The 17348-nt window shown below is 31.9% G+C and overlaps 3 protein-coding genes across 5 annotated transcripts; 1 reads left to right on the top strand and 2 right to left on the bottom strand.

Annotated features, from left to right (window-relative positions):
* Positions 1 to 7705: 7705 nt before the first annotated feature.
* Positions 7706 to 12061, bottom strand: elg1 (enhanced level of genomic instability 1). Of its 2 annotated transcripts, XM_013317017.1 has the most exons (3): positions 11978 to 12056; positions 8316 to 11878; positions 7706 to 8200 (listed from the first exon to the last, which is right to left on the bottom strand). In XM_013317017.1, exons 2-3 carry the CDS (start codon positions 11774 to 11776, stop codon positions 7942 to 7944), a joined length of 3720 nt encoding a protein of 1239 aa, XP_013172471.1. In that variant the 5' UTR covers positions 11777 to 11878; positions 11978 to 12056; the 3' UTR covers positions 7706 to 7941. The 2 variants fall into 2 exon arrangements, with proteins under 2 accessions (XP_013172471.1, XP_013172470.1); XM_013317016.1 differs by having other exon boundaries at positions 8316 to 12061.
* Positions 12062 to 12341: 280 nt separating this feature from the next.
* Positions 12342 to 15592, top strand: UQCR-C2 (Ubiquinol-cytochrome c reductase core protein 2). Its single transcript, NM_001312574.1, is given in 10 exon segments — positions 12342 to 12421; positions 12594 to 12727; positions 12807 to 12981; positions 13147 to 13278; positions 13523 to 13693; positions 13904 to 13998; positions 14170 to 14267; positions 14477 to 14640; positions 14893 to 15111; positions 15439 to 15592. Coding segments are annotated over 10 exon segments (1317 nt in total). The 5' UTR covers positions 12342 to 12376; the 3' UTR covers positions 15523 to 15592.
* Positions 15593 to 15704: 112 nt separating this feature from the next.
* Positions 15705 to 17077, bottom strand: Fancl (E3 ubiquitin-protein ligase Fancl). 2 transcript variants are annotated; one of them, XM_013317081.1, is made up of 5 exons: positions 16941 to 17077; positions 16428 to 16827; positions 16165 to 16323; positions 15909 to 16090; positions 15705 to 15835 (listed from the first exon to the last, which is right to left on the bottom strand). In XM_013317081.1, the coding sequence occupies exons 2-5, from the start codon at positions 16786 to 16788 to the stop codon at positions 15731 to 15733; spliced, it is 807 nt and encodes a 268-aa protein (XP_013172535.1). In that variant the 5' UTR covers positions 16789 to 16827; positions 16941 to 17077; the 3' UTR covers positions 15705 to 15730. The 2 variants fall into 2 exon arrangements, with proteins under 2 accessions (XP_013172535.1, XP_013172534.1); XM_013317080.1 differs by having other exon boundaries at positions 16428 to 17077.
* Between the last annotated feature and the right edge of the window lie 271 nt (positions 17078 to 17348).

Here is a 17348-nt window from a genome sequence, read left to right as displayed (position 1 = left end):
ATTTCTTTCTATTTTGGAAATCGAGCAATAAAATCTTTGATTTCTCTGTCTATTAGATCTTAATGTAATAAACTGATATTGTTATAATGATTTGAAAAAATTACATAGATTTTTTTACACTATCTCTAGACATGAAATAATCATGCATGTACGTTGATACCAGCTTATTAATTGTGTGATCCGACAAAAAAATCACCGACACAGATGCACTTTACAAATTAAGTTTAAGATAACCTTACAAAAAAAAAAGAATATATCTAAAGGTTAACATGTAGTTTTCCAACAATTTGTTCGTGACACTGTTGCTAATTACATAACTTGTTCGCTAAGGTTGTTAGTATGAAAGTTTCGTCGTAGTAGCGCTTGTAAAAATAAAAGTGTGAAAAATTAAATTCTTGCATATTACTCTGTTATAATGTTACATACCATAGCGTTGAGAAGACTAGAAAGGGTTCGCTATAAAGACTCAGCTTTAATTTTATAAGAACTGATTTATTTATAAGTTTAATAACGTGTCATGGGTACACGAGAAAGTCGGACAACACGAGCCTATGTCGTGGTATTACGTTTTTACGCTTCTATATCTCAGTAAGGATAATAACCTTTTATCAAGTTTTCGTGTCGCCGAAAATAACTAATTGGTCAATTATTTAGTTCGCAATTATGAAACAATATTTGCTATAGTTATATAGATAATATAGGAAATCACATCTATTCAGATAAATACGAGTATTTTTGTAGGATATTACATAATATCAAAATATATTTAAGTATTTAAGGTAATAAAAGATTGCTTACACCAAATTTCGCCAAAATTTTGATCATCAGCATAAGCTCACTATTCGTCCCCAATGAGGGGCTCGGAGCGTATCCTTAGTCGCGGGTGATCATTCTTCCACCTTTTGATATTCTAGAAGTCTAAAATCTAAGCTAATTTTAGGTAAAACATTATAGATATATAGACCTGTTATATAACTACCAGCTTTAGTTAAAGTTCTTTAAATAAAGTGTGAATGTGTTATTCAATACTATGTTCTTTAGAAGTCTAAAGTTCTCGAGTATGTCTATTCCAAATTTCAATAAGATGGTGATATTGAGGAGTTATCGAGTAAATATGCAAATCAAACGTATTCCACTGGAACAGTAAACCTCTCCGGGATCATAGGCCTGTGTACTCTTCCAAGCTATGTTCTACATGTACATCAAATTTCAACGAGATCTATACAACGGTTCTGGAGATATCTTCTAAGAACATTCATCCATCCATCACCCATTCATATGTTAAAACCTAACATAACCATAACATAACATTCACATATTAGTAAGATGAATAAGAATAAGTCGTTGCGTACTTTATTAAAATATTATAAATGATTGGTTTTATATTATTTATTACACTTAAGGTGAAAGGACAGGCATATCTACGTGCAATTTACGTCAATGTTTCATTCTCAGACCACACCCTTACTATCTTTATCCCTCTTTATAAACATTTTAATTGTATTACACAACACATAAAGTGTGAATCATCCTAGGCCATTACTCATCATCATCATCGTAAGAACTTCGGATAAATGTACATATGTAAATCGGAAATCGAAAAACACATTGATACATGGCGGGATTCGAACCCGTCCTGGGTTCGAATCCCGCCATGCCTGCAGATTGCAAGTCAAGTGCTTTACCACTGAGCCACCGACGCTCCTTACTCATACTGCATTCCAATCGACACTAACCCATAACTAACTATATTTTACCCTAAAACTGCCAAATTCCATAAAGTTCTTCAAAGATATTTTTTACATAAATAAATAAATTTGGCTAGTCTTATTATACGATACCACTTAACTTTATTTCAAAATTTTTGCACAATAACTAAAAAAGTCAAATATCGCACTGGCCACGCATGGAATTGGTCATACCTTTGTTTACTTAATTTGCTTGCTACTTGCTTTCAATATTACGTACTATATAAAACATCAGGCGAAGCAAAGGGTTTCTGAAGTAACCAAGGTATTATAATAATATGCTTTTCGAAGGAAATCCACGGTTAGAAAATCCATCAACATGTATCTAAGAAAATAGTAGTTGTTAACTATGCAAATTTGGAACAAGAACTTATCTAGTTTATCGCTTTTTCTAAATCAAATCTGTAAATGGAACAAGGGCACTAAGGACCGCCGATCGTCGAGGTCATAATCGGACCAATTACCGTCCAATTAAAACAGTGTTTACTCCTAAAGAAATGAGCTATGTATTTTGTCACGAATCATCATGTAAAGGGAATACAAAAAAATAATAAGACACCGTAAATTTTATTGTAAATAATTTATTATACACGTAATAAGAAAACAGCAAATAACTATAGTATAGTGACTAGGAATCATTGACAGTATGCAGGAGCTTCATCGCCTCAGGAAGCGAATTTAAAAATATATGACATCTCTTCGTAGCCGTACCACGGAGTCCACGCGTTCATAGCCTACCTCTTGCGTCGGCGCGTGCGTGACCGGTGGGAAGACCTGGAACTCCATTCCGTACTGAGATCGCTTAAAGATGGCGGAGTTTCAGGGAACTGGGCGTCAGAGGTCCATCGACAGCACGCGCAGACCGGCTTCGGGGATTCTGGTGCCTTGGTAACGGGGCTTTCACCACTATACGACTCTAGGATGTGCTTGTAGGCGCACTCCAAAGGTTCAGGACTCCTGCCTCGCGCGGCGCAAAGGCGTATGCGTACGCACGCGTTGCAGTATCCACATGTATCGCCGCGCAGTATACTTCGCACCATCGTACCGTTCCTGATCAGTACACCGTATAGACTACGCTCAAGTAGCAAATAACTTCATATTTATGCGCGCCGCGTCGCCACCGACTGTCGTCTCGCACGCGCCCACGATAACCCCTACTCCGGCGCCAGTGTTACCGACCGTTTAGCGGCCTTAAAACTCTATAGTTACTACGACTACCAATTACTCTCTCAAATTATGCTTATCGCCAAAAACATGTTTTTAAATATTCTGTCTTATAATTACCGCTTTCGGCAAATATGAGCTTTGCTGATATCTGAATGATAGCGGTGTTGTTGGGTGGTCCAATGAATTTCTCTGAAATGAAGTGGATACAATATCCACTAATTTTATTTTCATGAGAAATAATCTTGTATAATTTTATTTTTGGTACATAAATAATAGGAATATGTTCTATAATATCAGACACGAGGATGATTATTTTTAATGGAACTTGGACGTAATTTACGATGAGAGAAAATGACAGCCATACATTTTCATCCGTAAAAAGCCGGGAACTTTCTGTTGCCAGGAACGTGTGTACGTCGAGTAAAACCGCGGTGCATTGCTAGTTAAATAAATTATTCGGTCTCTATCTTTATTTGATAAATCATAACTGTGATTAAAGGCGTGTAATTACCGATAACTTCGATATTGTTCTAGATTCTGACCAGTAATCACTGGATCGGCAACCTCGTTTGCATCGCGACTGATCAAAAGTATATGTAAACATAACTATTTATCTCATTCCCACGTCGATACCAGTATATTGTTATTCATATCGCTTACTCTTAAAACTACAATCTTGTTAGTTACAAATGTTACTAGGTCCATAGTTACAGTGGTCTTATAATAACACACAGACGCAGGACATAGTTAATTAAGTAAATGATTTTGTCAATTACCATCTACAAACATTTAATAATCTACTAGAGAGATTGGCTCAAGATACTAGATAGGTTTGACCTACTTTGTGATCGCACAAATATTGTGATAATTTTAGTATACGATTTATAAATATAATTTTACAATTCCCTTCATTTTAATTTCTTTATTAATGTTTTATGTTTTAAGTTTTTGTGCACTTTCATGGAACAACACTTTAATGTTATTTTCATATTAATGTTTAATAAAAAATAAAACAAGACTCATATTTTTTATCTCGTTACTCCAGTTTGGAAACATCAACTTTTAAATAGTAATTGAAAATCTTTGAGAAAGCGTTTTATACAATCAACATTTATGATTCGATCATAGGTTCGGCTAAATAAAATTTTGCAGTGTTTTTTTTAATTTCAGTTAAGCTGAAATAAATTATTAATTAATTAGTAAATAAGTATTTGTGTCAAATTATCACAGTATGATAGTGCATTGTCAGTGTGCAAAGATAATATTTTATTGTAATTGTTATAGATAATAAATGCAATTAAACTGCATTATATGTTTCAAACATATCGTAAAATATGTGCACAAGTACTTATATCTCTAAATGTACGTCATTTAAATGCATTTAATGAAAACATTCATATTCAATTAAATAGCAAATACGCTTACTTATCATTTCACTTTTAATACTAATGAAAAAGATATAATATCAAACATACCTCATTCCTAATGTGACAAAGACCTTACACCGAACAAATCCGATACGCTATTTCATGTTCAGCACAAAGAATCTATGAAAAAATTATGAACAAGACATTTATGTATTACGTTCTTGAACCATCATTCATATCTTACTAATATTATAAATGTGAAAATTTGGACGGATGAAGATGTATGTTTATTAGAATTAATCTCCAAAACGGCTTTACGGACCCCTATAAAATTTGATGTAGGTATAGAACACAGTCTGGAAGACCATATACGATACTTTTGATAATGAAAATGTGTACGGTTCCCCTTCAAATTCTCAAATTTCTTTGATACCTCCGTCACGACTCAACCCAGCAAATTTTGGCACTCGAATAACGCGTGAGATACTTTTCACCCCTTTTAATTCTGCGTAGACGAAATCATGACTAAAAATAATATTCCTATAAAGAAAATAACTACGCAATTAAATACATATTGAAAGTAAACAAAGATACGTTTACGTTGTATAATAAACTATCTTGTTAAAGCTTATTAAATTACCTAGAGGCATTGACGCAAAACCAATTTAAATAAGTAAAAATATTTAATCGCATTTTTAACATTTGACCTATGTACTGATATTTTTAATCGACTTATACTATAGAAACCTGGTTACTCAGTGCTAAAATAGGTTCAGTTGATATCGTGATATTAAAAATGCACCTATATTGCGTTTAAAAAAATCAAGTAAATAGAACTGTCACCCGTAATAAATCTTAATATTTATAACTACGATATGAAAAAATAGAAATACTATATGAAATCTACTTTTGATTTATTTATAGCGAGAAATTGTTATCTGCCTTTTATAGTGGGCAGTAAAAGTTAACTGAAAGGCACTCTGTGTTATAATCATCAACGTTGGCGGGCTTGATAGCAGATATTACATGCAAACCTTTGGCTTAAAATAACATGAACAATATTTCCACAATTATAACCGAACAGTAGTGGTGTAATGCAACGAGGTAGTCGCCGTATCATCATCTACGTATAATAGATATATCAGGCGGCCATCTTTTTTTGTCGACGGTCACCAAGTACAAAGGGTTGACAAAATCTTCCGAATGACGAGTGACATAATTTTTGGTCCTTTTCCCCGAGTGCTACGGCATGCTACGCCGCCCTTGTAAGCGAATTAGCCACTTTGTTCCAAAGCATTTTTAGTTTTAAAATGTCGAATTATTTATTCTACTACTACTATTGGTACCAATTTATTTTTTTCGGATAAAACAGTCAAATCTGTGGTAGTACTTATGCGATAAACTTTTACAATATTTCAAATGAATATACAGAAGCAAACGTACACGAGATATTTCTAGAAGCACAGATTAAAATTATAGTATCGAGTTGTGAGATGCGTTTATCTCGCGTGCATGGTGTAAACAAGTCAATGCTATTTATAAAGTCCTGGCAGTAACTCGATTAATATTCAAGACTATCGGGACCTTTTGAAAACTAGCAGCCGGTCACTTAACTACAGGAAGTGATGATATCTGCGTCCGTAGTGGGTTGATAAGGAGAAAGTGCTCCTTTTATGTCATTTCTACATACATACACTTGATAAATGTAAAGGTTGGAAAGGGTATCACAGTTTAAATGGTCCTTTTTCGTAGAGTTTGGAAGAGGTTACGTACTTTAAATGGCCTGTTTCGTAGAGGTAGGAAAAGGTATTATAATTTAAATAGTCTTTTTTCGTATAAGTTAAATGGCATAGTTTAAATGTTTTTTTGTTCGTTTTCGTCACTGACAACAAATGTGTAAGTCCGCTACAGCCCAATTAGGTTAAGAGTTGTCTAAACAAATTCTTATAACGTGATAACGAAAAGTCGATCTAAACGTGACTGCCAGGAATTTGAAGCATGTTTATAACATAAACATTGACGTAGGTTCAATGACTTAATCACAATTAAATAGTATTTTTACACAATATGAGATATAATTTTTCATGTTAAAATGTCGTCTAATTTTGATGAATATTTTCGTAATAATATTTTATTGAATGTATTATGAGAAATATTTCGCACACTGACACTTATACGTCTCTGATATGAGGTCAATAACCTTGAATGTAATTAAATTTTCCTTCTAAATTTCAATTATTTTTAGTTCAGTTTTTTCATGAAAAGTTGGTAAATATCATCCGAAATTGTATTTCCAAATCAAGTTTTACTTTTGGGAAGTTAAAGATTTTACGTTAAAATAAGAAAATCACAATTATACGGAACACTATTCGTTACATTAATCAAATATAAAAAGTACTAGTAATCTTGGTACTTTTATACCTCTACCTATTGTATTCAATCATTCAAACCAATAAAGACCAAAATTTATTATGACATTATATTATTTTATTCCTTGTAACCTGACAGTAATGATTGGTAATAAATTTAATTTAAAAATAGAACTGTTTTTCCAATAGCTTATCTATAAAAAAAACGTTTATTAGTAGCTGTCAAAGCATATCGGCCTTTTTTTCTCAGAGATACTAAAGTGGTCTGCTTAGTTACAAGATAAACGTTGTATAAACATCTTTTTTTAAAGTATACTCAATTATGTTCTATAAAAATATATGTCTAGATTACAAATATACTTGCATGACAATTTCAAATGTGCACATGTGCAGTACGCCTTTATGTTTTCTGATTAAAATAAATGATGCACTAATCCTTCATTTAAGTTAAAAATAGTATAGTTGCAATTGTACCAACATATATCACGTATAAATTTCTAGAAAATTCATCGCTATCATCAGTTCTTGTATCCTGCTATCAACAGTATTCGAAACTGGGTCACTAGATTATACGACTTGACGAGACATCATTCAAATATCGTGTTTATCATTTTCTAAAAAAAATCGAGAAAGTGACCTTCTAGAAAAATCTTGATTATTCATGACGATAATTTATTGTCATAAAAAACCATTAGACATTCGAATCTCTCTCGAATATTTTGATAACAAGTATTATTTTAAAAAGAATCAGTCAATTCCATTTTCTACTAAAACATCCTTGATAATTAATTAAAAATTAATACTTCAAACTTTGTCACAGTTTATTTTATAATATTTACACTAAAAGTAACAATATTGATTATCCCCAAATTGTTTTCAGACAGAATTACAAGCTGTATCAATAAATATTTAACTAATTGTATTAAATTAAACTAGACTAAATTATTATATTTTTAAATCAAATATAAAATAATTTATTTGCATTGAAATATACATTCAAATAGTTTTTTTCTACGGATTAAAAACATTTTTAATAAAAAAAATGTCAGCTCTGATCCTTAAGACAAAAATTAATTTATTAAATGAAATTAGTAAAAAGTAACAATGTCATTAAGAAAGTAAACAGCTTTTTATCTAGCAAAGTATAAAAGTTTACTTATTTGTTTGAAGAGAAAGAAATTATAAAAAAAAAGTGCAAACTATAGTACTCAAGATATGTGTAGAGTTATAAAAAAAAACCAGAAGTTCACCACATAATTATTTAACTAATTTGAAGTTAATTTAATACTTCTAAATATTCTCACCTAAATATAAACTGTCACCCAACTTATCAAAATATTCATTATTACACAAAATATTTAATGATTTAAGGTAATGACAAAATCTATTATTTCTCTTGCTACTTAAATCTGTTTTGGTTTTTTCCAATCTGCATATACTACGACAACTTGACCAGTAGTCCAACGCAACTGCTTTACGATCCAACACAGCTGCTGGGTTCAAGTAACTAGTCAAACTTTTATGTCGATGTAATATTTTGTCACGCTCTCTGAAAGAAGAAAAAACAATTTATTTATAACAATGGTACTTCGTCAGCACTAGCAGTTGCACTGCTCTTTAAGAACATAAAAACACATTTAGAGGGTATACAACAAAAAGCTCACCTTTGCAAAGTCATAGAAGGAAACTCTACATCAGTTCTCTGTTCGTATTTTAAATTTCTTTGTGCATTCTGAATGCTGCTGGTCAATAAAAATTGTGAAATATCTTGTGTGACGTCATACGTTCTATCGTAATATTCAAAATTCTCGCCTTCAATCAAACTAGTACTTTCGGGAGAGAACCAAGGCTTGGATGTTACATTGGGATGTAATTCTGCTGTAGTGTTTTCAAACAGGTCAAGAACTGAAAGGGTTTCTGTTACTGATGATATTGTTTCTAATTTCAATATATCATTGCATATTTTCTCATTTTTCTTTGTATAAACTGTACCTATATCATTATGGTAAAAACATAAAAATTCAGGTAAACTCCACCATATATTAAAAGTAAGAAATGGTGAGGGGTTATGAATATTTATCTGCTTATCCAAAAAATACTGAATACTTGAGTTACAAATAGTATTAGAATTTGCAACTCTATCTTCAACTTCGTCATTAACAGCCCATGACATACTTGAACCTTCATCATCACCTGCATCTATGAAATCATATCCTTGAGATGCATTATCTTGTTTTAAAATGTGTCTATGTGACGTCATGTAAAATTGCAAACAATTGATAGTCTTCCTTATATCCCCTTTAAACAAATCTAAAAGTTTAGCTCCTAAGCCAGGATAGCAAATGCTACTATCGGCCAAACACATAATATCTAGCCATGTCCCAAGCATTCTAGGCAGGAAAGGTTGCAGATTTATAATTTGACTGTATTTAAGAAATTTTTGCAGATGGGGACAATTCACTGATTCAGTAATTAAAATAACTGGGCGTTTAGAACTATGCACTAGTTGAGCTATTGCAGAACAAAATCCATCATCTTGCTCAAAAATTATATCAGCATCATCAATTAAAATAAGAGACATAACAGTCCTAGTGCTATCTTGACTTGAAAATGGTTCACTATTTGTATCTTTCTTTGAAGAAACAGATTTCTGAGACAGATTCTCAAGAGTCTGCTTCTTAGGTCTTCCGCGTTTTTTAATCTGTGGTGTGTTAGAATCAAGATCTATTGATTTCTGAGAGGTTTCAATGCCATCCATCTGTCTGTTTACTTTATGGGACTGGGTTGCTTCTTGTAAATCTTGGAGCATGATTTTACCAGTCCTTTTGCTACTTGCATTTACTTCAATTACTTTGATTGATAACTCTGACGCAACGGCATATACACTAGATGTTTTTCCACAGCCAGTCTTTCCAGTTAGTATAAGCAGATTATTTCTCATTCTTTTGACATCTCCACTGTCAGTATCTGAATAGCAAAAGTCAGATGAATCTGAATCTTTTTGTTCCGGTACATAATTTTCTGTCCATGAAATTAACCATTTCCTAAGTTCTTTGATGCTTTCAAAGTTCCCTATTATTTGTTTTGTTGATGTTGCCTTATATTTATCTGTCCATTTTAATTTATCTGGATTATCATTACAGGTGTCTGTTATGCCATTGATTATTTCAACACTGTTATCTAAATAAATACATTGTGTTTCTCCAATTTCTCCTCTACTTTTAGCTTTTAATGAATGGTAAGTACGATAAACAGGAAATTTTGAATATAGGCTCTTCATTGTCTTTAATAGTGTTTTAACATTATTTTTGAAATCTAATACATTTAAATTCTCATTCACAGTGTTTAATGTCAGTAAGTTTTTATAGAAATCAGATAAAGAGTTTGTGACATGTGGTTCATCATCGGAATGTAACAAAAATGAAAGTGTGGTACAATTTGTAACATGATTTGGATCAATCTGTTGTATATGAACCACTGGCAGAAAACTATTACTACTTGATGTATTGATAACTTGTTGCTTATTATTCTTTTTTACATGATTTGGAATACCACTACGCAGAAATTCTTGTTTGGCCTTTAATTCTTCAGCAGTCAGTTGTGGTTTTGAAGTAAATATTGGGGCTAATTTTAACGGCTTCTTAACTGGTACATTTACTGAGGGAATATTCTTTTTTGTAGATGCTTTATTTGGATATTGTTTAATACATTTGTTTGATATTGAATTCTTAACTTCTATTGTTTGCTCATTGTTAGTTATCTTTGTTTGTTCAACATTATTTACAGCACCTTTTTTCTTTTTAGGTGTGAAAATATGGAATTCTTCATCTGAACTTGATAACAAAGCATCCTCATATTTAATTGGTTTTTTGATATTTCTTTTAGGCCTAGAATCAATTGATGTTACTTCTGAAGAGTTAGTAGATTCCCTTTCAGGGACATGTTTTTTTCTTTTACGCTTTTTTCTGTCAGTAACAACTTCCTTAGACTCTTGGTCTTTAGATATTGATACATTTTGTGTATCATTAACATTACTTTCAATAATCAACACTGGATCATGTATGTTAGCAATATTTTTTTCTTGCTTCTTTTTCTTTTTACTTTTTGATGTAATTTTCACTTTAATAATTGCTTGTTCATCTACACCATCATTTTCATTAACAGATTTACATTCTAATTCTTTTGTAACTATATTGAAATAACAAAGCATATTTTCTTTTTTTCTAATAGAGGGTGATAATTTTTTCAGAAATTCCACTTCTTCATTGGATATGTCATGTTTAAGTGTGCTATCTGTCAAATTGGTAGTAGGAAATGAATTTGAAATGCTTAAAGATTCACTTTTTTTACTTTTAGCATTTTCAGTCTTAGGCGTTTGATTTATTTTATCTACTTGTGGCTCAGGAAGGTGCTTCTTATTGATAGTTTTACTTGAATGTAAATCAGGTTTTGTTATCATATTTCTTAACCTTTCAGCTCTTTTCACCATTTTATTTTTGACATCCATTTCTCTGGATTCCTCCTGTTCCTGTTTCTGTAAGGCTCCTTTAGCTTGAGCCATTTTTTTCAGTGATAGAGACCTTCTGACTTTGAGCTCTTTCCTTTCAATAACTTCTTGTAATTCACTTTCATCTAATACCCTTTCTTTGCCTGGAGAATTAGATCCAATCACCTTATTACGAGAATCCATTAGTACTTTAAAAGCATCTGTTTGACTTTTCGATTCTAATGATTGTGTAGGACTTACAGTGTTTGGATCAAGCTCTTCAGGTTTTTTACACAAAGCATCTTTTTTTCGCCTATGCATTGTAAAACTTTGCTTGACTCTAGATGGTTTTAATTTACTTTTTAAACCAGTAGCAGTGCTCATTTTGGTGTTGGGAGATTTGATGATTAATGAAGTAATGAAAGTTTGAGACACATCTATGATTTCTTGGTCTTCCTTTCCATCTTTCCTAAGTTTATACTTTTTGAGTTTCCTTTTAAGAGTTCTGTCACACTTCGGCTTTAAAATATTGTTCTTGCATCTTAACACAGTTCTATCCTTGTGCTTTATGTTATTTTTAAAAGGTTTGGCTTCTCTTTTTATGTCTTTGATAAAAACAGTGTCCAAACAAACTGACATCACTATAAACAACAGTAAAGATATATAATAGATTTTATTTTTATATCTCACGTATCATGTGCCAATTTTATGTTCTTCAATACGTTGCATTTTAAAATATATCTGACAACAAGAAAGAGGTTTTCTAAGTTCTATCACATTTTTAACCATATAATGCCTTTAAGCATTTAAATTATTGCTGACTAAAAACTAAGGACTGACCTTAATACTTTATAATTAGTAAAATACAAAACAACATTCATGTATAGAATTTGGCGCCATTGTTTACGGGGCCGCGCACCAGACTTTGACAATGACAGCTTAAATCGTCATAAATGTGAAAACACTTCCGTCTTATAGAAATTTTTTATTGCTTACGATTATGATTTTTTCAATTTAAATGAGAAAGTTTCGTATTCGTTAGATGAAAAGTTTGTAATAAACAAATTAAGTAAGAAAAGCAAATAACCAAAAAATAAAATGATTAAAAATAATCTTTGGACTATTTGCCACTTTTGACAAATTGAGATTGACAGTCGACTTCAATAAGGCCTCTTGCTCGTTGAGCATTGGATTTTTGCCTATCAGATTTTTGTAAGCACCTACCGAAATCTTGTAATAATGTCCTCGAAATCTCTTGCTACCCCTTTTATTCGTCATGTAACGGTAAGTGCGCAATTCTTATTTATATTTTAATGAAAAATCTAAGAATACAAAGTATGATTCCTAATGTCAAACCCCTGTTATGTAAAACCTATTATTTCATTTTATCGCAAATTAAAGATATAAATGTTAAGCTCAATCGTATGTAGTTCTGATAAAAGCTTATGCACTTCAGAGCAGGGGATATGCGCAAACAGCTCCAGTTGCGAAGAAGGAGCCTAGACTTCAGACAAGTGTTTTGCCAAATAAAACATTCGTGGCTGCGCTCGACAATGGGTCACCTGTCACTCGCCTTACGATTGCCTTTAAGTAAGTTTATTTAAATTAAGGCTATATTCTATAAAAAAACCTAAATTTCAAATTGCAGTAATTGAATATTGTGTTATAGGGCGGGTTCCCGTTATGAACCCCAGACTGAGCTCGGTCTTGCCCACGTTCTACGTTCCGCTGCAGGCCTGTCAACAAAGAACTCAAGTGCATACATGATCCGTAGACAACTCACACAAATTGGTGCATCATTTACAGCATCAGGAGACCGTGAATTTATTTACTATACTGTTGAAGTAAGTATTTTTACATTACTTATGGATGACATTTATGGCTAATAACGTTAGTAACTTTTGTACTGAAATCATTAGCTTATTGTAGCAAGTGAAATTGGTATACTTTTAGTTTCAAATTTTATATTTCATTTATTGTAATAATATATTTATTGTTGTATTTATTAGGCTACTCAAGACAACTTAAAAACAGCACTGGAGTATCTTAACAAGATTGTATCAAACCAAGAGTTTCGTCCATGGGAGCTGACTGACAATTTGCCACGTCTGAGATATGATATTGCTGCCCTACCACCTCAGGTATTTTAAATATTCACTTATGTTAGTGATATGAAAAATAGTAGTCTACTGCCATATGTGCTTTTAATAATAGATAAATTATTAAAAACACTAACATTGTAGGATAGTAATATGTAAGAATTAGTAAGTCTCCCATAAGTAAAGTGGTTTTTTTGCATGAATATAAATCTGATATAGAGAAAAGATGTATGTAACAAATAAAATTCATAAAGTACTTAGTTAAGTGATAATTATTTTTGTGCAGGTGCGTGCAGTAGATCTGTTGCACAAGGCTGCATATCGTCGTGGACTTGGCAATTCTCTCTTCATTGCTCCCAAGAAGATTGGAAAGATCAGCTCGGAGTCTCTCCAGCACTTTGCCAGTAACAACCTGGTACCGAATCGTTGTGCCATTGCTCTTATTGGTGATAATCAGGTAAATATATTTCATACAACAATTTATTTGTGGTACTTAAAAAATTGCCCTCCAACTCTTAGCAACTGTAAAGAAACTGGCCAAAAATGAATTAACTGCACTGTTAATAATTTTTTTTATCTTACATTACCTTATATATATGTGGCATAATGTGTAGGTAGCCAAAAATAGTAAGCCATAATAAAGTAGTAATATAAATAAATATTGTAGGACACAGCCTGCCTCCTTGCTGACAGTCTTCAATTATCATCATTAGTTCAAGAGTCCAAGAGTGACACCACCACCTACTATGGTGGAGAGTTACGGTTAGTAAAATACAATTATGCTTTAGGTTATTTTATAATTATTCCATTAAGATTTGGTTTAAGCTTCAAAAAATCACCTCGAAATATAATTCCAATTTTTGATAGTATGGTTCTTTCTGTAATAAACAAGTGTAATGTTTTATTAAGATTTCTTTTTTATAATAATCTTAGGAAGGAGATGGGCGGTGATCTAGCCCACGTAGCTCTGGCCCTACAAGGGGCACCAGCTAGTATCCCGCAATCCCTTGCATTAGCTGTTGCTGCCCGAGGTGAGTTTACTTGTCTACATTTTTACAAGACTTCAACCAATCGAATAGACATTCTGAGTAGTTGTGGTACTTATTCATATTCTAATTATTGACAAAGAGGTTCAATTAGAAGATTTTAAAAAAATCCAGTTTTGTATTAAAAAATACTACTTATTAGTTTTTAAACCTAGTCTGAAGTTGAACAATAATAAAGATATTTTTGTGTATAGCTTTGGGCTGTGGGCCAGTGACCAAATGGGGCGCCAACAACTCGCCAGTAGCAAAGGCTATAGGCAACATTGGACCATTTGCTGCTGCTGGCTTCAATGTGTCCTACAGTGATAGCGGCTTGTTTGGTGTTGTACTTTCTGTGCCCAAGGATGAAGCCAATGCGGTGAGTACATGTGTATTTATATTAAATCTCTGTCTTAATACTATACTAAATTTGGAATATATTATAATATTGCTATGGATTATTGGGGTAGGTATGTTGTTATAGTAAATCTTACATTAACCACTTAAATCAAATAAAAAAAAAAGTTTTAAGTACAAGGGAAATTATAAGGTAAAGTACAATTGGGGTATGTTTTACAGTAAGATTCTTCTTCTCTCACTTGGCAATGAATGTATATTATTTTGTCCTCAGGCTGTGAAAGCAGTTGCCAACCTCCTTAAACAGCCACTCAGTGCTGATGCTATCAAGGCTGGGAAAAACCAGTTGAAGCTGCAAGTTCTAGCAGAGGCCGAGGATGGTACTTCCTTGGTGGAGTCTCTGGCTGCACAGGGCCTGTTCACTGGCAGTGCTAAGTCACCCCTCGACATTGCCAGGGAAATTGATCAGCTGTCTACCAATGATGTGTCACAAGTAAGTTGTAATCAAGTCCATTGCTGTGATAATTGTATTAACTTATATTATAGTCCCCTGTCTTTGATGAGAATGAAAGGTTCTGCTCCCTTTAATTTTTTTCATAAGTCTACCAGACAGAATTGATCTTTTTTTTACTTTATTGTGTCTCATCTCTTCTGAATTTCATCTAATCTAATTAAAAATGTATCAATGGTTCTTTATTGATAATAGTGTTTTTTCATCTTAATTTTTGGCAATTTATCATTAAAACTTTGATGTATGAGTGTGTAATGCAATTAAATTCCATAAATATGCCTCATGTGATATATATTTTATTTTTTACAGGCCATGGCAAATGCTTCCAGGTCTAAGCTATCTATGGGATCCGCAGGAAATCTAGTATTTGTTCCATTTGTAGATGAATTGTAAATCATTTATTTTGATGTAATGACATTAATTTACTTAGATCATTTGAAATTTACCATGTTTTGTTGTATATTAAACTCTATAATTTATTGTTCAGCTGGAATAAAGAGTTGAAGATACTAAGGTTTGCTACATCTTTTCCTGTTTCCTGTACTGAGATCTCTTATATAAAATTATGCCCACAGTTAAGGAAGAGTATAATATAAATTATTTATTTTTCAAGTAGTGAACATGCTATAGGATGACAACATGTTGGGCAGCTACCGGTTGCCACTCCAAAAGCTGGTGGGCGTCCACCAGCTGATGCAAGGAGCCACTAAAGAAAAAAAAATTTAAAATTTGCATTAAAAACAATAAAGATAAAAGATAAGAAAATAAACATCACAAACCTCATATAAGCAGCTCCTATGGTAGTAAACACCACAAGCATTATTTTGACAGATAGGCTGTGGCACACTAGGATTATCTGGCAATTCCTCACACAGGCAAATAGCACAATGTTGTTTCTCTAACATTGTTGTTACTGGTTCCGATAAAATAATGTGATGTTTATTTGAAAAACTAGATATATCTAAAATAGTACAATATGATTAATAATTAAACTTCTTATTTATGTAAATAAAATTATTTTAGATAAACCATTACCAAATGTAGAAATGATATTATCAATGATACTTTTATCATGATCCCATGTTAAAAAACCTTTTTGTAATTTATCATTCCAAGCTTCAGATTGACCTATTAGGTAAATGTTTTTTGCTGCACCATCTGGAGTTACTTCTATATGGAGCCAAGTTCTTTCATCTGTTAAAATTTATTTTTATTTAATGAACATATTTATTCTTGTATTGAATAAGCTAGCGCTTATATTTATACTGTATCAAACAAAATTTTAGTACATTACAGACCTAGAGCTATTTTTCGATATTCGTCTTTATAAGTGGGATGTAGTGGTTCCATAATAGAACAAAATTGATCGATTTGTTCCAACTCAAAGAAATAATTACTTAAATTGATTACATGATTCCTGAATGTATCAATTATTTCATTTATACTGTTGTATACTTCATCTTGATAAGGTAAATGTGGTAAATTAACCTTAGTTATCTCATATTTTCTAGGTCCAGAAAATTTTATAAAAATCTCATGTTCTCGAAACCCGTCATCAGATATAACGCATTTGAGTTCTTCTAATGTTTTACCGAAATAAACGTTGACATTATCAACATTTTTAATCTCATTCAAGTAAGTTTTGTCAATTTGTTCCATATCAATGGAATTAGAGGAGCATAAATATGTATTTTTTTTCTGTAAAAAGAACTTTTCTAAATTGTTAACAAATTTTGTAATAGATTTATAATTAGAAAAACAAAAAAGTTCTCTCATTTCTTTCTTTGACTCCATTGGATATTGGCATTTACCCTATTATATTAGTACTAAAAACTGCAAACTCAAGATTAAATAGACTTATTTTTTCAATTTCTTTAGCCAATCCTTGATTCAATGCAGGTGATAAGCGATAACAAAACAAAACTGACATTGACAGTGTCACCCATAATTTTATATACTCTTTGGTGTCACCTGTCACTAAACTGACAACTTCGTTCAGAAAAAAATGTACTGGAAGGTTAATTAACATTAACAGGTTATTAAATAAAACATTAACAGGTTATTTCGATTAATAAAATTATTAAATTTTGAACAAAATTTTATTTTAGAAGTTCAAGAGAAATTGAAATATTCACAATAAATAATTTACAAAAGACTACTTTATAAATGCATACGTGAAAACATTTTTATTTGATTTGAATCCAAATGACTTAGTGTTG

The sequence above is a fragment of the Papilio xuthus genome, unplaced genomic scaffold (genome assembly GCF_000836235.2).
Source record: "Papilio xuthus unplaced genomic scaffold, Pxut_1.1 DF826945.1, whole genome shotgun sequence".
Classification (NCBI taxonomy): Eukaryota; Metazoa; Arthropoda; class Insecta; order Lepidoptera; family Papilionidae; genus Papilio; species Papilio xuthus.
Note: the sequence above shows the minus strand (reverse complement) of the source record. Positions and strands in the feature narration are given on the sequence as shown.

Bases quoted from the DNA above. Each gene is read 5' to 3' on its own strand.
- elg1 (XM_013317016.1), bottom strand. From the start codon at position 11,776: ATGTCAGTTTGTTTGGACACTGTTTTTATCAAAGACATAAAAAGAGAA. The intron at 8,201-8,315 runs GTGAGCTTTTTG...TTCTTCTTTCAG, and splicing joins CCTTCTATGACTTTGCAAAG to AGAGCGTGACAAAATATTAC.
- Fancl (XM_013317080.1), bottom strand. From the start codon at position 16,923: ATGGAGTCAAAGAAAGAAATGAGAGAACTTTTTTGTTTTTCTAATTAT. The intron at 16,091-16,164 runs GTAATGGTTTAT...GTACTATTTTAG, and splicing joins TAATATCATTTCTACATTTG to ATATATCTAGTTTTTCAAAT. The intron at 15,836-15,908 runs GTTTGTGATGTT...TTTTTTCTTTAG, and splicing joins ATAGGAGCTGCTTATATGAG to TGGCTCCTTGCATCAGCTGG.